Here is a 24,834-nt window from a genome sequence, read left to right on the forward strand (position 1 = left end):
GAAAAATATGTTAAAAAATTAATAAATAAATTTACAGACCATAAGTTTTATGGCTGTAGATATTTTGATTCTAATCAATTTTCCATTTAAAAATATTACCTGTATCACTAAAACCAGATTAGAAAATAATTCTGTTAGAGAAATAGGAAAAAGCCCTTTTTGTACGAATTTCTAGAATTTTTAACACCTTACCGCCTTCTCTTAAAACATTTGACTCTTCCTTAAAATGTTATCGAACTCATTTATACGATTACTTCAACCTCAATTCATCTTAAATTCATGGGTTTTGCTTATTTGTTTGTGTTTTTATTGCATAACTGATTTCAACATTTAAATAAATATAACTATAATAAATTATATATTTTTATATTGATAATTGTGATATATTAATAAGATATTAAAACCTGTAAATTGAAATTAGTGGTTGAGAGTAGATATAATATTGAAGTCCTTTGCCCTATGTGATAGGTCGCTACATCAAATAATGGAATAATAATAATAAATGTTTTTGAAGTACCATGGTTCTGAACCCCTCCAACTGAATAGACGTTAAGATATCATTAAGCTAATACACTGTTAGTTTTAAGCTTTTGGAGTAGTTTATTTTTTGGGCTAGATTCTCGTTTATGAAATAAATTGAAATTAAATGCGTTCTGACTACCATGTTAAGGTTGTTTATAATATTTCTGCCGCCACTGTCTTTATTATGGAAGTTTCGGCGTACTCATGCTAGAATTCCATTGAGGAGAGCAGGGCTCTACGAACACGAAGGAAAACATTTATTCATTAAAAACAATTTTTTTTCTGAAGATATATCAAAGTTTAATTGAAATACATACGAGTATACATGAATACTGCCGCCTGTATACATCCAATAAGGAAGCACCACCACGTAAGGGGGATCCTTGATATTTATTTATGTACGCTATACTTCTAAAGTTAAATATTTTAATTATTTTATTTTCATGTAGAACATTCGTTTGGATCCTGCTTCTAACAAATCGATACTTATTCTTAATTTAGTTTTGTATTTGACACGACTTTTTTGTTTGTCCAATTCTGTGTATTCTAACGTAGACTTTTGCATGAATATAAAACTAATAAATTCTAATATAATTGTATTTTTAAATGAATAATACAACTTAATAACAAACTGGCTGTTGAAGTAGATTTCTGTAGTTGGTTTCATATCCCTTCTCATATTCCATCATAATGCGGATTATGGTGTGAACGCGAAAGGGTAGGTCGCCCCTTGGTTGGCAGGGGTGGGAAAGTGAGGCATGGGAACGTTCGATAAACAAAAAAAAAATTAGTGAAATCGTCCAAGGAAGAGTCCGTCCGATTAAATCAGTTCCAGCAAATAACTTATGGTAGTGGGGGAAACCTTGAGCGTATTTCCGTTTTTCTCCTACGAATAGTATGTCCACATAATAAATAGTGATGTGAGCCTTAATGCCACCACCACCAATACAAAAGTCGTACAACGGAGTTGTGTGTGGTCAATTAATTTCGAACAATTTGAGAGCATAGCATATTTATCTTCACAATTGTTGTATTTTCTGGTTTTGCGTTGACATTTTTCTTTGTATAGGATCGATTTTAAAGCATTGTATAAAGATCAGTTAAAAGAGTGTGCATTGATTTATGTAATTTCCACTTTCATTTTTGTTTTTATTTATTTTTTTTTCATTAAATATTATTAGTAGGTATGTATATAATTTTGTTTGTAGTTATTTTACCATTTTTGTTTTGTTGTTGTTGTTTTTTTGGTATTTCAATCTACATAGTAAGTAAATGGATTTTTTGTTTTGTTATATGTATGTAAAATTTGAAAATTTCTATAAAATATAAATATCATGTAGTTATTGTTCAAGTAAAATCAAAAAATGTGAATAAGAAAAAATTTTGATTTCTTTGTTTTTTTATTTGTTTGTTTGTTTGTTTTTGTCTTTAAATACCTGATTGCATTTGCAGTTAATTGTGATTTTCAAAAACGTTTTTACTTTGTATTATTATATGATTTGTTGTTTTTGTATAGTTTGGTTATTAATGTAATTTAAGAATCTCTTTTTAGGCAACAACATTGGTTAATTATTCTACAATTAAGTTTGAAAGATTATAATTTTCGTTAATTTGTTTTGTTTTTCTTTTTTTTTTTTGAGTTTTGTAAATATTGCCAATGGAATATTGGTAATTTACATTTTTTTTGTTTATATAATATAGTGTTTTATTGTTGTTTTGACTTTGTAAATAGCAGTATGAACTATGGCCAACACCACTTAGTTAATTTAGTTACAATGAGCAAAATATATCGCTTGACTTTTTTTGTATATTTAAAAAAACGGGACATTATAAATAAAAGGTTTTATAATTTCTTGTTGTTTTTTTCTTTGTTTTATTTATTAGGAGGGCACACATATGTCGGTTTGTATATACACAAAGTTCATTGTTTAATGGTACAAATTACATTTTGTTTTTGTTTTTCTATAATTGTCCTTTCAACTTTGTTCAATAAAACATTGTGCAATTTCATTTCGAAAAGCTTTTGTTTTTAGTTTTGTCAACTTTTTTATAATAAATATGTTTTTACTTATCAATTATTATTATTATTTAAATAGTATTCGTATGTATTTTTCAATGTTTTTCAATGTATTGTGTTAATTTTGTTGCTTTAAATTGAAATAAAAAATAATTTAAATATTTGCTTTATTTTTTGAAAAAAAAGGGAATACATCACAACCATATTATATATATATATATATTCATATAAAAATAATAATTTTACAAAATTAAATAAAGAATAAAATTTGTTATAAGAAACCATGTACACGTGTACATACATATAAAATACTTAAATTTTCAATGGATATAATTTACATTTGTTTTAGTTAAATTTTCGAAAACTGTCAAACAGATTGTTGGAATTTCGAAAATGTGTCGAATATATATGCACAAATTAATATAATAAACAATGCACAGCTGTTTTAGAAGTACTTACAAATAAAATAGCCGTATTACAGCTATAACTCCAAAAATGTTCTCTTCTTCTTGTTAAGAGAATTCAAAATCCTCAATTCCAAAATGTAAAATTGGTATTTAGAAGTTTTAAAAATGAACTCAAACACCTATGCCCAAAAGCGAAGCGATCATAAAAAAAATAAGCCTTTATGTATTTCATATTTTCGTTATTCGAAATAAACAATCAATCAACTTTGCCGAAGTTCAAAGCATTTTTTTATTTGAAATCCCAAATAATAATTATTGTTTTCTTTTCCAATTGAAAATTGTAAGCATTTCATGTACATATATGTATGTGTGGTGGTGAACAGGGTTTGTGTTTCATTCTGGAATTTCATGTAAATGTTTCATTAAGTTTTGGGAAGACATAAAATTTGTGAGAGACGTATTTGATGTGTGTAAATGTTAATATTTGGTAAATATTTTACAAAAAATAAAATTAAAGCATTGTTGGATTTCAATAGTCCTCTTATATATCAATATTCGTAAAATTCTTTTCTTAACTGGTGCTTTTCTTTTGTAATATGATGTTTGTTATGATTTATTTGACCAACAAACGTGTATAATATATGTTTTGTGTATATATATTAACTATGTATAATATGTACGTATGTATAAATATTATTGATTATAACTTATTTTTCCCATTATATCCTACAATTCATATATTTGGTTGTTTCATTTCAAAAATGTGTTTTTTATAGTATTTAAAGTTTGTCGATTTTTTCATTCTTTTGTTATTAAATTTATTGTTCTATTGATTTTAGTTTTGGATTTTGTTGTTATAGAAGTTAGAGCTAATAGTTATTCATTTTTAAATTGATATCTGAATTTTATATTATTGGTAGAAATAGTGACTATTTTTTTTATAAATTTTTGCTAAGTAAATAAGAATTATAAAAAATATCAAAACATTTTATTGGATGGATTGTGTAAACCTAATTTATTAAACATTCTGTCAAATGTCTACATTGCGTTCTATTCTACTATTTTGGATATTTGACTTGGTGTCCCTGCCCTTAACGCAAAAGACCACAGGCCAATTAGGGTACAAATGTTTTCTGATGTTTTTTTTTTTCGTAAAAATGTTTACAATTTACTTTGAATTCTTGGCGAAGATGTTCGTGATTATCTAAAACAAAGTGTGAAAGATTTAAAATTCCTGGTGCGAACTAAGTATAAATAAATAAAAATTAAAAATGTGTTTTTTGCTTACATACAGCATTTAGATTTGTGTATTTATAATAATACAAATTAAAAAAGAAATAACATTTAAATAGTTTTCAAACCGAATCGAATTCAAATCAAATATAATGAATTCGAAGATCACCCGCGATCGGTCAACAACAAATGGGTGGTATTTTAAAAATATATCGAACATCTCAACAGAAATTGTCAGTTTTATTACCACTATTTAGTAAATTGTAAACATGTTTTTAAAATGTTTGGCAATCGAGCAAAATAATAATAATAAGTATTTATAACTAAAATGGAAATAAGATATGTAAAGGCATTTTATTTTATACAAATTTTTTATTTTTTACTTTTTTGTAGATTAAAAAACACAATATATTGTCAACTGGGTAATAAAGTAAGAATAATTAATAAACAATTAAGTCTTTGTCCTGATCTTGAAACGTGTATAATTAGGCTTGTGCAAACATGCTTACACACGTTTGAAAAAATAAATACAATCAACCAAAGTTCAAATTCTCTATCACAGGTGGGAATAACATAAAAAAAAACAAACTTCAAATACACGAAAAATATTTCTTATTTTTGTAACGGCTTTGTAATAATATTTGTTGTTGTTGTTTATTTCTGTTTGTTGGTTTGTCACTTGGTATAATAATAAAATATGTATAAATTTGCAGGATTTGTTGACTTATAAATATGTAAAATTCAGATTTGACTTACATGTACATATAGTATATACAAATACAAATATGTATATAAGTATATGTATACATCATATATATATACGTATATGTATTACAATAAATGGTGTAAAAAGCCTAAGGAATACAGTCAGCAAAATTTTTGTAGTGGTAATTTTATATAATTAGTATTTTGGTTTTGTTTTTTTTTTTTTTTATTAACTACACATATCTTTTATTTTTGTTTTGTAAATATTTTTTGTATGGTTTAAATATAAGAATTGAAGAATAAAGTTTTATATTATTGGTGTTTCTTTAATGTTTTCGAAAAAACTGTTGTTTTTTGTTATATATATATGATGCCAAAAAATGGCTAAATATATGTATGTATATGTGTTTATTACAATTTTTTTTTTTGTTTTATTTAAATTGAGGCAGCTTTTATTCTTTATATATTTTATTTGTTTTTTTTTTCTTTTCCAAAAATGAATTAATTAGAAATGTTGGAATGATTTTGTTTATAACTTCTTATTAGTCTTAATATGAAACATTTAACATTTAACACAACACAAAACTAACACTCGGAACTCTATCTTTATATGTTTTTTTATATATTTATATTTTGTTTATATTCAAATTTTTATTGGACATTTCTATTTAATTCATTTCTATTTTATTCATTGTGTGTGTGAATTTCTTTCAATAAATTACGCAACAAAATTGTCATAGATATTGCAAAAACAAGATATTCTATTCCTTGAAATTCCCAAACAATTTAAACAGTGAGGTTATGTTTAAAATACTTTCTCACAAACATACAAACATGTTTCAAGGTAAATCATTAACGAATCGCCATTTAAATTGTAGTTTTCATAATAATGATATAATTGCGAACAACGATTTGTGTCCATTTTTTGACTCTAATCACTCTCAGAATATCGAGCCATATTCGCCAAAAAAAAACGTAGTCCTCTAATTTGAAATTTTACAGTAGAAGGTTTCTTTTAATAAATTCAGATTTAATAAAGCTATTATTTTAAAATTTAGAACTATAGTTGTGTTATAAACTAGTTGAGTTTGGAACTATATTCCTAAATCTCAAAATAATAGCTTTATTAAATCTGTATTTATTAAAAGAAACCTTCTACTCTAAAATTTCCAATTTGAGGGTTACGTTTTATTGGCGAATATGGCTCGATATATAGATAGATGCAAAAGTTTTTTAATTTTTCGAGCAATCATCTGATTATCTTGATTTTAGATGTTCAAGAAATCCAAAACGGGAAATATATATTCTGTGGACCATATATTCCATTTTCCGAATTTTACATAAAGTCACATTATATTAATATTTTACCTTGAGGAAGTTAGAGGGTTTGGAGTGATTTTGCTAGAAAAGTTATGTATTCTTCAATTGTTTACAATTTATTACTTAATAATTTGAAACCCTTTTCAAGCTTTTTGTACGAAACACACATAATATATCAAAGGCCTATAAAATACGGAGGCATCCCCTAACATATTGCGGTGCCATAACCTCACACACATACCTGTTGTCTAAGTTTTCTATGACAATCATGTTGTTTTTGTAAATGTTTCATGCGTATTGATTGTTATATTTAATTTATTGGATACATCGATCATTCACATTCTGATAATGCAGAATAATATGGGTCGTCCGGGATCGCATTTTGTAACTTTTTTGTATTATTTTATTTAAAGCATTTTTAGAAACGCATAGATAGATGTATGCGATAGTATCTCCACTTGTTACAACTTAAAGTTTTTTTATTTTATTTTATTTTTTTTTTTTTTGTAATGGAAGTTTACTTTCAAAGAATAGAGTTTGTGTATAATTTAATTGAATATTAACATATTTTTTTGTATAATTTTGTTTTTTTTATTATTATAGTAGTAAATTGTTGATTTAAAAAATGTCTTTGATTTTTTTTTTTTTTTTTTTTGTTAAATAAAATTGGCAATTTTTACAATACAATGTCACAACATGTCATCTCGTACTTGCATCTCGTTTTTTAATTAGGGGATATAAATATGAGTTTTAGTAGCATGTAAATATGTATATATTTGTTTATGTGTATAATTGTATATGGATTTGTAAATAATAATTACCTTGAAATAATATAACTTTGTTTTTGAAATAAATGTTTTAAAACCGTATCAAGTTTTATTGCTTCTTTAAAAATAATTTCTTTTTAGGCCCTGTCTTCAAATTGTTATTGATTATTATTATTATGCATCATTTTTTTATTACTATATTTTTTGTCTACTTAATTCTGAAGTTATGTGTTCAGAGATAATTCATATACATTCACTGCATCCTAAGCTACATACAACGTTACTGTTCACCGTGAATTGTATATTTTCGTGGAAAGGGAGATGTTAAGGACAAGCCTTAATGGTATTTCCTCTTTCAACATAATAATATGTATCATTATTTATAAATGTATGTTTTTTGATTATTACAATTTTTCTTTCAATGTTAGAACAAATAAAATACATTTAATATTGGTCTTTGGGTTTTCCTGGCCTTTTTTAACAAATCTAGACTATATTATTTTATACTAGTTATCAGCTATATATGTATATATAATAAATATGTATGTAGGTAGTATATGCTACTGTAAATTGTTTCTTATTTTTTATTCATATTGTTTGTCTTCTTCGTTATACCCATTAGCATCAATCTATTTAGAAAAAGAGGCATATCTTATTTTTCCTTTTTTTTTTTTTGTTATTAAAAAAAACAAAAATATAAAATTAGTTTTAATATTATAGGATGATTTGTACAAATTGTCGAAGAAAACGGACTTATTTGTGTTCGCTAACGATGGCGGGGTAAAACACAGCTTACCCCTCTGAAATAGCGAGAATAGATATCCTTTATTGAGCACCAAATCCATCCATCAAACATTGCTCTTCTTTGCTTCTACTTATTGACTGATATTAAATGGTTATGTAAACAAATAAAATAGTATCGATTTATTATGTATTTTTATGAAAATATATTAACAACCTATAATGTTCATTAGAGTAATTTTAATGCAGGTCGCCTTCGATGTACAACTTTGAAATTTCTTTCATAGTTGCAACAAGTATTCTGTGCTTACACCATTTAGTGGTCGTACATCGGAGTCGAGTGAGATTAGAGTCTGTCTAATGGATAAGAAATCATTTTTTTAGGAAACAAAGAAAAAAACTCAAAAGTTATATATTTTATGTATTCATATAATCCATATAATGAATTATAACATATAAGTATATATATTTATTTATTTATATATTATATTAATGTATATAACAGTATATTTGTTGTGTAGACACTGAGAAAATTTAGGAAGAATGTGGTTTGGATATCTTTAATTTCTTTTGCTGTTATTTCCGATTGACAATACTTGATTTCATATTTGCATGTTTAAAATTATTACTTTCTGTTTTCGGTTTTATTGATTGTTGTTAAATTATTTAAAAAAATAAACCGACATGCTTTCATGGGTGTTATTCATATTATGCTATATATTTACGGTGTATACATTTAGTTCGTTTGCATCATTGTTTATAGGAATGTCTAATTATTAATATGAGTAGTTGTCTTTAATGGCACTGCTATAGTTTTTTACTATTTTGTTGCTTTGGGTTTGTTTCTTTCTTTGTTGAATAGAACACAACATAACGAGAATCAGAATGTGACATAAATAAAAAAAATCGCTGTTTTAATGTTGATATGTTGTTCTAATTTTGTTTTGCTTTCCGTTGAAATATTCCTTTTCGCCAAACTCAAATTTAGACAGGAAGAGAGATAGAGGCTAAGAAAAAATAAACATGTTAATTTTCCAGTAGTGCGACAAATAAACCCCTTTTCTTACACTGTGCAACATGTTAATCTTGTTTGTCAGGCATTTGGATGTATTGTTGACGTTTTACTAACCGGTAGATATTCTGCGGTTGCCCATATTATTTATTCGAACACTGCATTCATTTGAAGTTTGAATCAATGAACACTATTTTGGAGGGAACCTAACAACAAAGTCAAGTCTATAGCTTAAATGGAAGTGAAATATAAGAAAGGGATTCTGATATTATTCTAATGTGTATTTGTATATATTACCCATTACCCAAATTGATCCATCACATTAAAAAATATATTGTGTAATCGAGACATATTGATGTCAATCTCATTATTGATATACAATAGAATCTCGATAGAACGATTTATATATTGTCAGCCCTCATTGTTAAATCGAAAATATCGTTATACGGAATTATATTTTTTCTTACTGAACGTCAGAAAAATGGTACATTTTAATTTATTTCTAAATATATATTTTTATACAAATAAAAATATGAATATCAGTTTTTATTTCAACACACTCTTTAAAATGTTCTATGACGTCTGAATGCTTTAGTTTCGAACGATGTTCTTCCGGTTCATTATTTTGTATACACTCATGAATTTCGTTCAAATTGGTTTATATCTTCAACGGAAATTTCATACCATTGCCAAATTTTTAATTACAAAGTAAATTTAATGCTCTATATCTCAAATCACACAATAGTAGTTAATCCAGAGTTCTATAGTATAATTTTAACAATTATCATCTACAATTAGTTATGAGAATGTCAGAATGAAATATCCAGTTAAAAATTCTCCGATATATATTTGCATCTTGCACAGTGTGTTACCAGTCAAATAAAAAAACAAATCAAAAAATCAAATTGTATATAATTGAATAAAAACTTTATTGAAATAAAAAAGTAAATAATAAATACAAATTAGATAAAATAATAGGTTTCGAGCCCAGACAAAATAAAATAAAAAAACAGTTCGAACACAACAGTGAAAAATAAATTCAAATCATAACAAATTAGTCGAAAAATTTTGTATTTGAGGAACTTATACACCACCAGGTAAAGCAATTTGCCGTTTTTGTTGTTATAATTAAGTTTACATTTGTATATGTGTATACGCTAAGAGAATAGAGATAGAGAATACAAATTTATATTCAAACATTTTAGGCGCCATGTAAATACAACATACACATATGATAGTTATAAGTATATAATCATTGGTTAATGTGTACGTTTGTATTTTTTGAATAAATTTGTCACATATTATACATATATTTAATTTTCCGCTTGATTATTTACGAAAATTGTTTGTCAACCTATGTTGATTCTGTTTCAATTTTGAATGTTTGTTGTTATATCATGATGTATGTTTTTTTTTTCTTTTTGATTCGGCCTGTTAATTGAATTGAGAACTAATTATTTATACATTATTGTTGCTTGTTTGTTGTCTATATATTTCAATTGTTGTTTTTGATTTTCATATTTCATATTTCGTTTCTTGTTTACTTTTTGGTAAATGTAAAAATAAAAGTTTTTAGCTTAAATCATTCTTAATCAATATTAATATTATGGTTTTAAAGTGGATTTGTATAAGTGTTCCTAAAACGTTATTGCAAATATTGGGGGGAATTTGGTTTGGTTTGTTATTTATTTATTTATTTATTTGTAATGTATATATGTTTTAATCATTTTTCATAAGGCGTAAAATATCATCAAAAATTGACATACACTAGATTGTTATTTCATTTTGTTTTACCCATATACATGATGTACATATATAATTTGTTTATAAACATATGTATACTATTCATATATATTTTTTATACATAAATATAAATGTAGTATTGTATATATGTTTAAAATATATGTAAATTTATTTATAATTATAATTTAAAAATATGTTAAATATATATATAAAAAAAACTTTGGATTGATAAAATACATATTCTTTTCTAACCTCACATTTATGCTGTTCGAAATTCAAAAGGAGATTAGTATTATCTTTATATGCGTGTGTGTATGTGTTGAATTTAGTATATTGGTTTACAGATTGAGCCTTATTACTATATTAAACGAGTATAAAGGGCAAATTGAATCACTACTGCAATTGTTATTAGTAACAATTTAATACCTGTCTTTCAATCAATTTTGAATATTGATATTTACGTTGTCACGTTTCGAAATTTATTGCCGAATTTTTAATTTGTTATCCCAATTTGTTGATTTGCTAAAGCCTTGATCTCTGCGAGAATTGTTTATACAGTAGTGAATTGCAATTGTAAATAATATTTTTTATTTACCATAAAACATTATACATACACATATAAAAACAGTTAAATGAAGTTTTATTGAAATTGTATAGGCGTATAGGTTAAAAAATCACAAAATTATTAAAAATAATAATCATTTCAATTAATAATTCGAAGATAAGAAAAAAACATAAAATTAAATTAATAACATAAAGCAGGTGGAAAACGTTAACAATAACAATATTATTCTCTCTCTTCTTCTAGTTTAATTTTTAAGCGTGTAATACAGAAGCGTACAGTAGTGTAGATTAATTAATAAATGGTAGAGGTAAGCAATAGTGATCAATAAGATTAAATAGTTTAAAAATATGCACATGTTATTAGGCATATGCATATGACTAGTGTTGCATCATTTCATTTCCTTTAATAATGGAGTGTATGTATAAAAAATACACGATTGTGTAAAACATCTATATGGCCAATAAAAATAATTTGGTAGATAAAATATTTTTGAAAACAAAAGTCTAAAAGGCATTTTGAACGTTTTTGCTAGAACATTGTAAACAAATACTTATAAAATAATAAACAAAAATATTGGAGTACTTTTAAAAATGCATTTGGTTTTTGTTATTAATTTAATACAACCTGTGTGTTATAAACGAATATAAAATATTGAAAATATATTTAGTCTTTCTGCACTACTGTACGTCTTGACTTAAAAGTAAAAATAAGGGATACACTAAAAAGGGTTCTTAGTTACGAATACAAAAAAAAAACTGACTTAAACAATTATATTATTTTTTTAATAATATCATTAAGTTAAGCGAATTATCGGAAATAAAATATAACAAGAAAAATACAACATAAATTCATTTTATAATCTAAAATAAAAAAAAAACTCTATTATAATATCAAATGTCAGTTTTTGTATATGCGTTGAAATGGGGATGTGTTGGCAATCAGTTGTATAACCTCTATGATGCGGGGAGTCGTCTATGGCCTAATCTAGATCCATAATATCTTGTGTCATCTAATATGTCTACATGTGTCTGTGTATACTTTGTGTATATTAAAATAATAATAAACTTAACTAAAATAGAAATAAAAATAATCATTTGTAGACTTTTTAAGTTTTGTTTAACAAAACCTTGTAAATAGTTTTAAAAAAATCTTAAAACAAAAAATATTACAATAAAAAGTAAAAGCTTATGGAATTACAGTTGTTTTTTTTTAATTTTTTGTGGGTATTAATTATTTCTGTTTTATATTTAGTTACTTTGAAATAATGAAAATAATTGTATATAATAAAATGAGCATGTAAAATGTTTTGTCGGTATACATTCTAATTAATAATTTACAAAAAAATTGCATCAATTCAATTTGTGTATACAATAAATGTGTTATTGTTGCTAATAAAATGCTCTTAAGGAAAAAAATAAAAGTACAAAATAGACAAAATTTGGCGGAAATTGAGATGACAAAATACACAACGGTTCAAAATGTTACAGCACACAGATTGGACCAGTGTGATAAAGGTCTCGGTTCATCCAGTCTTTCCAAAAAGAATAATAATAAAAAGTAAACAAAAAAAAACGAAAACAATAAAAATAAACTTAAAATTATAAATGAACGCTAAATCCTCTAAACAGCCAAAGGTTACAAATATGTGTATGAAATTGCCTTTTACTGAGAGAGACTAAAAATGTTCGGAGACTTTTTGCTCTGTTAAAGGACAACAAAATACGTATTTATACTTAAAATATGATTATAAAAATATCTTATAAACAGTTTTTGTTTGTTTTTTGTTTTTCAATGACGGTTTGTTTGAAAATTTGAATAAGTCTGATGTGTGAGTGTTTTCGAAATTTCGAAGAGAAACTCTACATTTGGTACTACTTAAAATTAAATATGTATTTTTTTAAAAAGGATTGCTTTTGGGTAATTCTTGTAATCGTTGTTAATGCTTATATAGTAGTAAAAAGGTATGATTGGTATTGGTTTTTCTTTTTTTAATAATTTAAAACTACAGCCTCACGCACAATATATGATCATTTGTTTTTTGTTTTGCTAATTCCATTTTCTTTGTTGTCGTTTTTTTTTTTTTTTTTTTGTATTAAATGTTTTACATAAGAAAATCTTTAAAACAAATATAATAATAAATACATTTGAAAATCATATATTTTATCTCTAAAAAAAACAAAAAAAAAATAAATATTAAAAAATTAAAATAAAATACAAAAAATGACAAGAAAGTATTTGAAACACATTGTTAAATCAAGGATAAATTAAACATTTTATAATAAAAAATTATAAGATTATTCTTCTTTTGTTTCATGTTTAAAATTTGTTTTGTGTTAAAGTGTATTTAATTTAACGTATATATACTAATAAACATATTTTTTTTTTGTTCTTGTAAATGTAAATAGTTATGTAGATGTAATTAATTTTAAAAGTTAACATTGTTATTAAAAAATTATATATATAACACACAAATGTGAGTGAGTAAATAATGTAAAATAATGTCTTGGAAAACCAGCCTTATTTTAAAAATAACGTGGGAAATTAATTTAAATGTATGTAAAAAAGGAATATGTTTTTTTGTTTTGTTTTGTGTTTTGTTTGTAAATAAAAACGTGACATACACATTCGAGAAAACAAAAGTATGAGCTTTACACTTTTGTTCTCGTCGATATTATGTGAATACATTGTCTTGTTTGCAATTAAAAATGTAAATAAAAAGAAAACGTAACAAAAATTATAAAAATGTAATTTATATAACAATATTTCATTTAAGTTTTATGGTTGTTGTAATAGTTATTTTGTTCAAATTGTAATTAGTTTTTTGTAAACCATTGCAACGTGTTATTTTAATTTAATTTTAATTTTTTAAGATGAAAAAATATACATTTTTTTTTTTTAATTTTCAAAATTTCATTCGTTTTTATACGTTGTAATAATGTTTGATATTTGTTTTTCTTTTTGGCAATTAAAATAAACAGAAAAAATGAATAGAAAGAGATCACAAAATTATATATTTGTATTTATGTGTGGGGTTGAGATTTGTTTCGAAAAATCGACGTTTTTGAATCAGACAGTTTGTCTTTCTTTTGGAGTTATAAATTAATTTTCCATGGCATTCAAATCAAAAAGCAAAAATTCTTGACTGTACAAAAATGTTTTCGTATGCTCGAGAATTTCGCCTTTTGAGTTTCTACTAATCAGAAAATTTTTTTTAAGTAATGTAGAAAAAGAAAATTATTTTAAATATATATCTCTTCATATAAGCTAAAATATTTCTTTTGTATATAAAAACGGCCTTTTTTGTTTGTTTAACTACATTAAAAATTGTAAAGTGTAAAACGATGTAGAATATAATTGTAATAAAGTAGTAGAAGTAGTAATATAGTAGTAAGTGGTACGAAGAGGTGTAAAAAAATAAATTATATTGTTTTTTACGATATTTTTTTGTTTTTGGCTTTTGGCGGCGTAAATTCAAAATTTCGTCGTTTCTTTGGAGGCGTTGTTTTAACATTATGTATGTTTAAGTTTGTTTAGCTTTTTGTTTGTTTTGTTTTCAAGAAAATGAAAATAATACAAAAATAGTATTGCCTTAAATTTCATCATAATCTATAAGTTGTAATTTTGTTGTTTGTTCACCATTATCACTATGTTCAGTATTATTTTTGTAAAGCTGATGCTTGCTTATTAAAGGCAAATTGAAATTTAGTGCTGCGTTTGTGGATACTGCTGCTGCTGCTTTCGTTTCTGCTGTGACTGTGGTCGCTGCTGATGGTGATGAGATACTAAGGCCGTGATTGCCATGCATTGTAGGAAAAACGGAACGCAATTGTTGTTGTTGCTGATGGTGTTGATGTAGTTGCGATTGCTGTGACTGCGGATTTTGTTGTTGCTGCTGCTGGTGAGATTTACTTGCAGTTGCAGTTTTTCCATAGGTTAACAAATCAGTTCTCACATTGAGAGTTCTCTTTTTTTGCAATCACTGAACGTATAATGTGTTAAGCACTAAAACATGATGATTATTTTTAGCCAGTGTCACAACATATCCTTCTGAAGTAATTTTCAAGCCACAGCAACGCGAAACCTTTGAGAAAACAGAATTGTAACCTTTATTCATATCATATTTAACATGTACATTTAAGAGCTATGTGCAGCATTATCTACACGATTATATTAAAACACAAGGATTATGTCTTTAGTCGTAGATCTATAATCTAAAAAACGGAAATTGGAGCACTAGGAATAATTATATGCTACAACAAATGAAATCACGAATCTCATGACCTATACCTTTCGGCTGGTTGATCTTTAGAGATAATTTTCTTGAGAATAATGCGCAAAACAAATCTTTTTAGTTATTATCATAATAACAATAATGTTGACATACACTTTATTTCAATTAGCGTAACTGACATTTGTACTACACCATTTTAACGGTTGACTGACCCGCAGTAATGTCAATGACAGAAACGATGTAGGTTAGGTTAGGTCGGTTAATAATGTTTAAAGGAAAACATTGGCGAATATTAAATCATAGTATCTTGTAATTATTAAATGTAATTTGTTGTGCTTTGAGTTACACAATTTAACAGCATTAGAACTAGTCTAAATAATCCGTATATCTCACACATGTTTATAATATCTTCTTACGAAGTCGACAATTACAAATAAAAAAACACTACACCTTAGTATTATAAAATATAATCATGTAGCCTCCCATATGAATAGTTCGTTCCAACATTCTGCACTGTTGTACCACGTGATCACTTTAAGGGCGGTTTATATCATAAGATAGCGCATCTGAAAATCGTCGAGAATGTTTTTTTATGTAAGGGCATTCAGGAAAACACGTCGAATTCCTATTTCATAGAATACGATTTCCCAAATTAAGAAGAGATTCTACAAATAAGAGAGATTCTACAATGCAATATTAACGGTTCGGTATATATTAGAATATGGTTCTGTTGTATGGGATCCTCAATATGCAATATATGTATCACGTATTCCACAAAAAGGTCAACACATAGGTGAAAAATCAATTCGTTAAGAGAGATATGAAATTATATAGGAAATATTATTTAACCCGTGCGTGACAAAATTCTCATATGTTTCTATACAGACTCTAATATGAGATTTTTTTTTGGATAATGCTGTTATCTGTAGATCTTGCAATGACTAACTCAAATAAAACAATGTTTATCTTCTGTCTCCATCAAAAAAATTTGTATCCGTCACGCACATGTTACATTCTTCCAATGGTCTTCTCGGCCGACGTGGCGAAGTGTTTTGGCGACCCTATTAATTAACCACTTATGGGTTCCTAGTCTCATCCCCTAAATTATGACTCCCTAACGCTGGGGAGTTATGCGAACTCCTACACATCTATATATGGTTTGCAGTACGGGTTCCGACTGAATTCGATCGGAGCCTCATCAATTCCTGGAAACCTCGAAGAATATTAGGTTTAGTTACCAAGTCCTTGTCATGGTAAGGAGGCTATGGCAAGGTTGACCCCAGGTCCTCCACCAATCAATGCACATGGAGTCCCAAACTTTTTAAACCCCCAGAGATCAAAAAAAATTGATGTTACTGTCGTCAGTATTCTACGATCTTTGGGAAGTTTGTGGGATTATACCAGTTGAGGCCACGGAAGCAGCTCGAAAGCACTGAACACGCATCAGATAAAGGAAGTGATAATTCTTGTATTCCATGAGTAGTTTTCTCCAGCCAGGGGATAGTAACACTCATGGTTTTAGGGGTTATTGCTCCTTCCAATAAATCCTTTCTGGCTTCTGTAGTTGCTTCCGTCACAACACTAGCATACGACTGGCCACAAACAGATTCAGTTGTATCTATGACACTCCCAGAAACAGTTCGTGGTGCAGTACTCCCAGCAGAAACCGAGGCTTTACGACTAGGCAACGTTTTACTTGTCGCCTTTTTCGTAGACATTTTGCGTTTCTGTTATGTTACAACAACTATGAAAGTATTGTAACAAAAAGAACAAATTGGTAAAGAAACAAAAAGAAGATTAGAAATTATATTGAAAAATAATTGTTTATAGCACCACACCAATAAGTACAATATGCACAGAAATAGTATAAAACACTTTCAAATACACAGACAAGTAATTTATCACAAAATATTAATATTTTAAAAATAAATATTTTAATCCAAAAACGCGGAGCACTATAAAAATGTATTAACAATCACGACAGGGTTGCCTACTCGGTCCTTACGCCTTCAAACAATTATACCATATTTTGTACTTTTAAGCACTAATATGAATGGTGTAAGAGCGTCTATGTTAGTTGCATGTTTTTGTACAATTTGTTTAACAGATTTTGAAACGATATTTATTCCTCATTATTCTATTTTCTATACTGCAAATCATGAACTTATTGAAAATATTTTTTTTTTTTTTTGTCTTGTTTTCATCAATGTAGATATTTCTTTGTAAATATTTGGTTACTAATTCAAAATACAATATCAATGTTTCAATTTCAATACGTAATAAAGTGGAATTTAATAGGCTTATAAAAATATGAAATATATTTAAATTGTAACTATAGAGATTAGAGTAATTACCTTGACATGTGGACACTCAAATTCGGACTGAAGGACACCATCGCGTGAATAGCAGGCAACATGAAAACGGTTGCCATGAGAATCACCAATCAAAATGTCACCAGCATTGGAAATATCAATTCCGTTTGGAAAACAGGTAACTTTCTCATTTCCGATACGATACTGGAATGTACCATCTTCATGGAAGACCGCTACGCAATGACCCTTAAAGTCACAAACATAGAAGTCATTATCTGCAATGAAATAAAAACGTTTAGAATTCATTTCTGATATTCCAACACAAAGAGTACTGGTTGCAATTAATTACCTCTGATTGCGATATCTGACGGTTCGCGCATATAATCGCTGCAATCAAACCAGCGCACCAATTCTCCATCTTCCGAAATGACAAACACTGTGGGAGAAACACTGTCAACGGCGACAATGTGGCCCTTAGATGTGACGGCTAAACCGGCAACGATGTCAATATACCTAATGAACAAAACAAATTTAAAAAAATCTTAATTGTAATGAAAAATAATTAAATCATTTACCTTATAGCGATTTTCCTCATAAAATGACCACTTTTCGAGAAAATCTGCATTCGAGAACGTTCATTGCCACGATCACAAACCACGAATTTGCCATTGGTGTGCATAACGGCAACTTTGCGAGGGTACCACAGTTGTCCCTCCTCTTTTCCGGGCACGCCGAAATAAAACTTCAAATTGCCAGATTTATCAAAGATCTCAATGCGATGGTTATTAGTATCGGCTACAATAATTTCCTCATCAACACCCAAACAAAAACCGTGTGGAGAATTAAACTGTCCCTTAGACGTTCCCAATGAGCCAAACTTGCAACGTATTTGCATTGGAGTTGCCTTATTGCGACCTGTTATTATACTGGTCGTATTTGGCTGGGGTTGTTGTGGAGCATGGAAACTGCTTATGCTCATATCGTCGACGGAACCACCAGCCCCAGCGCCTGGACATAATGGAGGCAAATTTGGTAAACTTGGCGACGGTGCTGTGGGTAGGCAGTAATCTGGTAATAAACAATCAAATCCGGTTGGTGAGGGTCCACTCGTTAATAGCTGATTGCTTGTCAAGTCTGTGTGAAAATCTACTTGTAATATGCCAACAATAATATTCATTTATTTATAACAAAATAACAGTCATTGATTAACACGTGTGCCATCAGCAACAACAACATTAACAAACAATCAGTTATATGTTTTATATATTTTTTCACAATATAATTGTTGTGTACAATAAGTTTGTATGTAGTATATTGTTAGCCAGTGGCATTTTTGTGGGAAAATTGTCATTTTCCGCCACACAGTATTAGTGCAAACGTGTAGAATACATGTTTTTAAACAACAGCAAGAGTTTGGGAACGGTAGTGATGATGGGTTATAGGTGTTTGTAGGGTAGTGGTATATTGTATTATAATAAAAAAAAACAAAAACAAAATAAATGTAAAAAATTAAAGAAAATATTAAAAAAGAAAAAAAAAATAAAAGATATATATATATATATATTTCGATAAATAACGTTTTTTATGAAAATACATCGACTTTGAAGTGGCCATATAATTAAAACATTGTGTGAATTTTTACTTCACTGCATTTTTTGAAAATATTTTTTAAAAAAGCTCTTTAATTTAGTTAAATTATGTAAGCTAAGCACCGATAAAATAATTTACAGATAAACATTTCTGAAAAAAATCTGTAAAATCGATCAAAAATGTTAAAAATTTGTTCAGTACACCTAACATTCAGAAAATCACCCTTATTATAGAAAATAAAGGTCCGAATGCACTAGAAATTGCTAGAATTAGTAAAACACAATTAATAATTCTCAATATGAATAAATATTTGAAATAAAAACTCAAAAAATGGGAATTAATCTAAGGGAACGATTTAATTTCAATAGCCTTTACTAAAGAAGGCCGGAATATTTTTGCAGTATGTGAGAAAATATCGATTGATATTGGTATTTATTATATCAAATCGATTGTTCGAGTAGTACAGAATATATTTTATCAAAAAATATATCAATCACAACAGAACGAACAGAGATCAACGCCTATGTTGACGAGTAAAGGTTTCTGACACACAGCAGCATTTTTGATGTTCAACACAAGTCTTCAAATATTTGTCAAACTGTAAAATGGTTCCTTCCTTGTTACTAAAATAGATTAAGTGGAAGTTATTCTATTCATAAAATATTATTTTGGAAAAATATTAGCATGTTCAATAGATTTGAAGGGTCAAGAGTTGACCATCAATCATGCTGCTGTGTGCCAGAAACCATTACTCGTTAACATATGCGTTGATTTCTGTTCGTTCTGTTGTGACTGATATATTTTTGATAAAATATATTCTGCACTACCCGAACAATCGATTTTATATATTATATGCCAATATCAATCGATATTTTCTCACATATTGCAAAAATATTCCGGCCTTCTGCAATAAAGACTATCGAAATTGAATAGATCCTTTATGCCAATTCCCATTTTTTGAGTTTTTACTTCAAATATTTGTTTATTTTGAGAATTATTTATTATTTTTTACTAATTCTAGCAATTTCTGGTGCATACGGTTTTTTTTTCTATAATAAGGGTGTTTTCTGAATGTTAGGTGTACTGTACAAATTTTTGGCAATTTTGATCGATTTTACAGATTTTTTTCAGAAATTTTTATCTGTAAATGATTCTATCGGTGCTTAGTTTACATAATTTAACTAAATTAAAGAGCTTTTTTAAAAATATTTGCAAAAAATGCAGTAAAGTAAAAAATCACACAATGTTTTAATTATATGGCCACTTCAACGTCCATGTATTTTCATAAAACCCGCTATTTATGGAAAAATTGCATGCAATAATTTTCTATTTTCACACTAAATCTCTTAAGTGCAGTATATCGAGGTGTTCTGAATTAAAAAAAAAAATTCAAAAATACTTCAAACGAATCGAGGGCTGATCAAAAAATGTTTACCACAGTAAATGTTTTAATTCTGTGACCACCACTGTAAATATATATATATAGATGTCTCCGTTAAAAGGTAGACTCCAAGAACAGGCATAATTGCCAGAAAAAAATAAAACATGTACATTAATTTTTTGTGTAAAGAATTTTATAAATGCGGGTATGTTTTTATATAAAAACTTTCTGCAACAATTTTGTTGTTGTTATAGATTGCTCATGCATCTACCTTATTAGATGTATGATTTTAAAAACATAATTAGCTGTGCCTGTTTACTCCATATATGATAACAATTGCTACAAAATGTTACTGGATGTTGTCTGTTTACTCCAAAGTCCAGTAAAAGACAGAGCTAGTTTGACAGTTCTACGCTGAGAACTTACTAAATGTTACTCGGTAAATTTCTTCTTGTAAGATTTATTCAGCATATTTCGATGTATTTCAAGCAGCCGTTTATTTTCAATTTTGACCAAAGTCAAAAAACATTACTTATTCCCTGAAATAGAGCTTAATGTTACTCTGGAAAACAGCTATTAAAACCAAACTTTATTACCGCATTTTTTTTAAATCTATCGAAAATTAATCAAAGGATACTATGGATACTTTGGTATTTTTATTATCCTGTTCAGATGCATTTCATTATTGTATTTCTTTCTAGATTTTCTTTTAAAACTATTGTATTTCAAATGTGCATTATTGAAAAATTACTTATTTGTGATTCGTAACTGGGAAACTCTTCACTGATTTTGTATTTATTATTATATAGCAATGAATCAGATGCTAATTTTATTTTTCTACGCCTCGTCGGAATATAGTTAACGTTGTTATATCGAAGGACAATAACGAACAATATAAATAATTTGTTTCAAATATTTTACGTGGAACATTTTATGTAATTGAAAACTATAACAAACCAAAAATGTTATACATAGTTTAAGGTAGTTGTATAAGGAAGACTGGCTAGGAGGTGACATAGAAAGGAAATATGTTTATCATTACTTACCGTTGTTGTTCAAGCCTAGTTTTGCAAGAGCTTGCAAATTATTAAAAGCTCGTTGATCACCGGAGAGAATGTCGGCAAGGATAATGGTTTGATTTTGTGCATTGGCAGCTGGTACTACTGATTGCGGAGTAGGGCCACTTGGCGAACCCACTAGGGCATCCGTAAGAGAATCTGGCGTGTTTTCTGTGAGACTGGCAAGACGTGATAAATTGTATTCCAGAATACTATTATAACCTCCTGGTGGTGGCACAGCAGCAACTCCAGTATTTCCGCCCAAAGGACCATTTAGGGCAGCAGTTAAACTATTATTGAGTGGATTGTTTAGAGCATTTAGTCCAGTCGAAGGTCCCGCATTATTTAAGCCATTTAGGCCTTGAGAACCCATCAATGAAGCACCAGGTCCAGAACCCAGCTGACTGCCGAGAGATCCATTGAAGCCCGGAGACGAATTTGACAAATTGTTGTTTAATGTGTTGCCATTACCAGTGCCAATGGATCCAATACTATTGAACCCATTTACACTGCTGTGATGTGACGAAGTGCTGTTCTGGTGTTGTAGTTGATGGTGATTGTGGGCCATCCCTGATTGACTTTGGGTCGGTGAATCCGGAGTAAGTACGTTAGACATCATGAAGCCGCCGCTCAAAGCGCTTGCGTAGATGTCACCATCAAATGAACTTTGCATGGAAGTTGGCAAAGATATTGGACTGCTGGCCGTAACCGAACTGGTTAATTGGCTCTGGGAGCTGTTGGAGCAATTCATGCTGCCATTTCCGCCACTACCAATACGGCCGTTCATCATATTCGGTGGCATGCCGGGCAAAGTTGGTGGTGGGGTGCTTTCTTTTGGCGAAGGTGGAGTCGATTCTGTACGAAATTTGCCAAAAGTCTCTTGCGCAAGTTGTTCGAACTTTTCAGGTTTAGTGTCGAACGTCAACGAATAGTTAATGTCGCACTTTGGTGTGGTATTTATCATATTAATAAATTGAGTTGCAATTAGTTTTTTCATTGACAGAAACTCTGCAGCATTTGCTTGTTCAAGAACACGATTCGTAAATTTGCAAGTGTTATCTATTTTACCCATAGTATTTTGGATGTTTTGCATCAGATCCATTATCTTCAAAACTCGTTCGGAGTGCAGCTTCTTCAGTTCAACCAATGCTTGGTCGCGGCATTTCTCTATGATTTTTTTGTAATTCTCATATGTTTCTTGAATGAGATCACGTGCCGCGTCATGTTGAGATTGTAGCTCGTTAAGAGCGCTAGATAAATTTGCGTCTGCATCATCGCAATATTGCACCTGCGAAAATTAATCGAAACAAACCGTTTAGAAGAAACTACAATGCCATAAATTTTAGAATATTTCACTTGTACCTTTGATTTGGCCTCCTTTATAAGATTCTCAACATCACCGCGGACAGATTTCTCAGCCAACGCTATGATATCGTAGTGATGCTCGCTACCCTTGTGATCGGCAATCAAACAGTCATTGCAAACCGGTATTTGACAATTGAAGCAATAATACTTGAGATTCTCAGATGTGTGTACATTACAGTACAAGGGTTTGTGTATAATTAAGGGTTTATCGCCATCCGAAGTTTTTTGCAAGTCCTCTAATTTGACCACTTCATGATTTTCAAAACAACGCATATACTTATGGGCATTGTCACATCCGCTGCACAAGAAATTGGCACAATCATTGCAACGGGAAATTGCATTCTCCTTGCTCTTGCAAGAAGTGCAATGCAATTGTTCCGACTCAATGGTGGCCAAGTCCAATATATTAGTTAGTATATAGTCGCATGTTAGAGATTGTACACCCTTCGGACCAACCTTTAATGAAATAAAAATAAAACATGTGAATAAGAAGTAAATTCTTGAGATCAGGACACACAAAAAGTGGATGCTATGATAAATAAAAGAACTCACAGGCACATTTCTAATATAAAAAGTTAAAATATTTACCAGAGTTATTTGCTTGCATATGGGACACTTAATCTGCGATTTTCCAGATGAGTTATGGAGTGGCACAAGGTCTCCTCCAATCGAAGATGTTGAAGATGATGATGAAATATTTCCACCCGACGAGTCTTCGTTCAACAACTTGCAAAGGCAAGATTCGCAAAATACATGAAGACATGATAAAACACGAGGCGATTGCAAACGAGAACTGAAATAAGTAACGAACACATCTATGGTTAACAACAAAACTATACAGAGTAATTAAAAAATATTATACCTGCAAATTTTACAATTCTTGTCCACATCGCCTTCACACAAGGAACCCGAAGAGTCTTCTAAGGAGCCAGATTCCAGCTCTGAGCCCACGTTGCTTTCGAAGACTTCGCTAAACATATTTCCGCCGCCCAGCCCGCCCAATGTCAAGCTGCCGGCAACCGACGACGACCGAGACGAAATGCTTTTCAAATCCTTTGCTATTGGGTTACAGTTGTTCGATAGAAGAGGGTCGTTCAGATCCAAAGAATTGACGAGTTTATCAACGATAGAATCTACAGTGGAAGCACTAGAAGTAGAAGTTATAAAGCTTGATGCCTCCAAAGCTTTAGCAACAGCCGTGATAGAAGACGATTCCAGGACAGAAGTAAAAGTGCAGTTGTTCGTGTCGGCGTTACTGGCAATTATTGGTGTCACAGAAGAGGGATTGGGAGTGACGGAGGCGCTCTTTATGATATGTGGTACAAAATCCTCTATAGTTGCCATATATAAAGCCTCTTTAAAACGTGACACAGTGTAACTTGGCGCAATGCAATCAAATAGCTATAACGATTTTAATGATTTCTTTCGACTTGTTTGTTATGAAGTTTACTGGCAAGTGGTCGTATGATTTCAAACGAATGGCTCAGTATTTTGTTTGTATTTATAAACCCTTGATGTTCCAGTCAAACGCCAATATATTTTCTGTATATTTTATATTATGTGGAACAGCCTGTATTCCTTAGGTTACTTTGGATGTTCCCTTGTGGACAAATGTTCGTTGAATAGGTTTTCCCTACTTTATTTTATTTTTTTGTTATAATTGGTTAGGTTAGGTGAGGTTAAGATTGCAATTGAAATTTGCTTTGTAGTTTGCTCATCAAAGAATCGCGAAATATTTAAATATTTTTTTGTTGTAAAGTTTTTATAGGTATAAGAATTTTTTGGATAAAAACTTTCCAGGTTCATTAAATATTTGTTTTATTGTAGCGAAAGTATCCTTTACAATTAGTCTTCCTTCTGTTTGC

At 28.9% G+C, this 24,834-nt stretch overlaps 1 protein-coding gene across 1 annotated transcript; it reads right to left on the reverse strand.

Annotated features, from left to right (window-relative positions):
• Positions 1 to 14,878: 14,878 nt before the first annotated feature.
• On the reverse strand, positions 14,879 to 24,341 carry LOC133337488 (uncharacterized). The gene is made up of 8 exons (XM_061545709.1): positions 23,832 to 24,341; positions 23,558 to 23,762; positions 22,967 to 23,425; positions 21,593 to 22,892; positions 18,151 to 18,721; positions 17,925 to 18,088; positions 17,618 to 17,850; positions 14,879 to 15,113 (listed from the first exon to the last, which is right to left on the reverse strand). The coding sequence occupies exons 1-8, from the start codon at positions 24,311 to 24,313 to the stop codon at positions 15,009 to 15,011; spliced, it is 3,519 nt and encodes a 1,172-aa protein (XP_061401693.1). The 5' UTR covers positions 24,314 to 24,341; the 3' UTR covers positions 14,879 to 15,008.
• Positions 24,342 to 24,834: the final 493 nt, after the last annotated feature.

The sequence above is a fragment of the Musca vetustissima genome, unplaced genomic scaffold, assembly GCF_032173495.1.
Source record: "Musca vetustissima isolate MV318-11 ecotype Yass unplaced genomic scaffold, APGP_CSIRO_Mvet_v1 utg32687, whole genome shotgun sequence".
NCBI lineage: Eukaryota > Metazoa > Arthropoda > Insecta > Diptera > Muscidae > Musca > Musca vetustissima.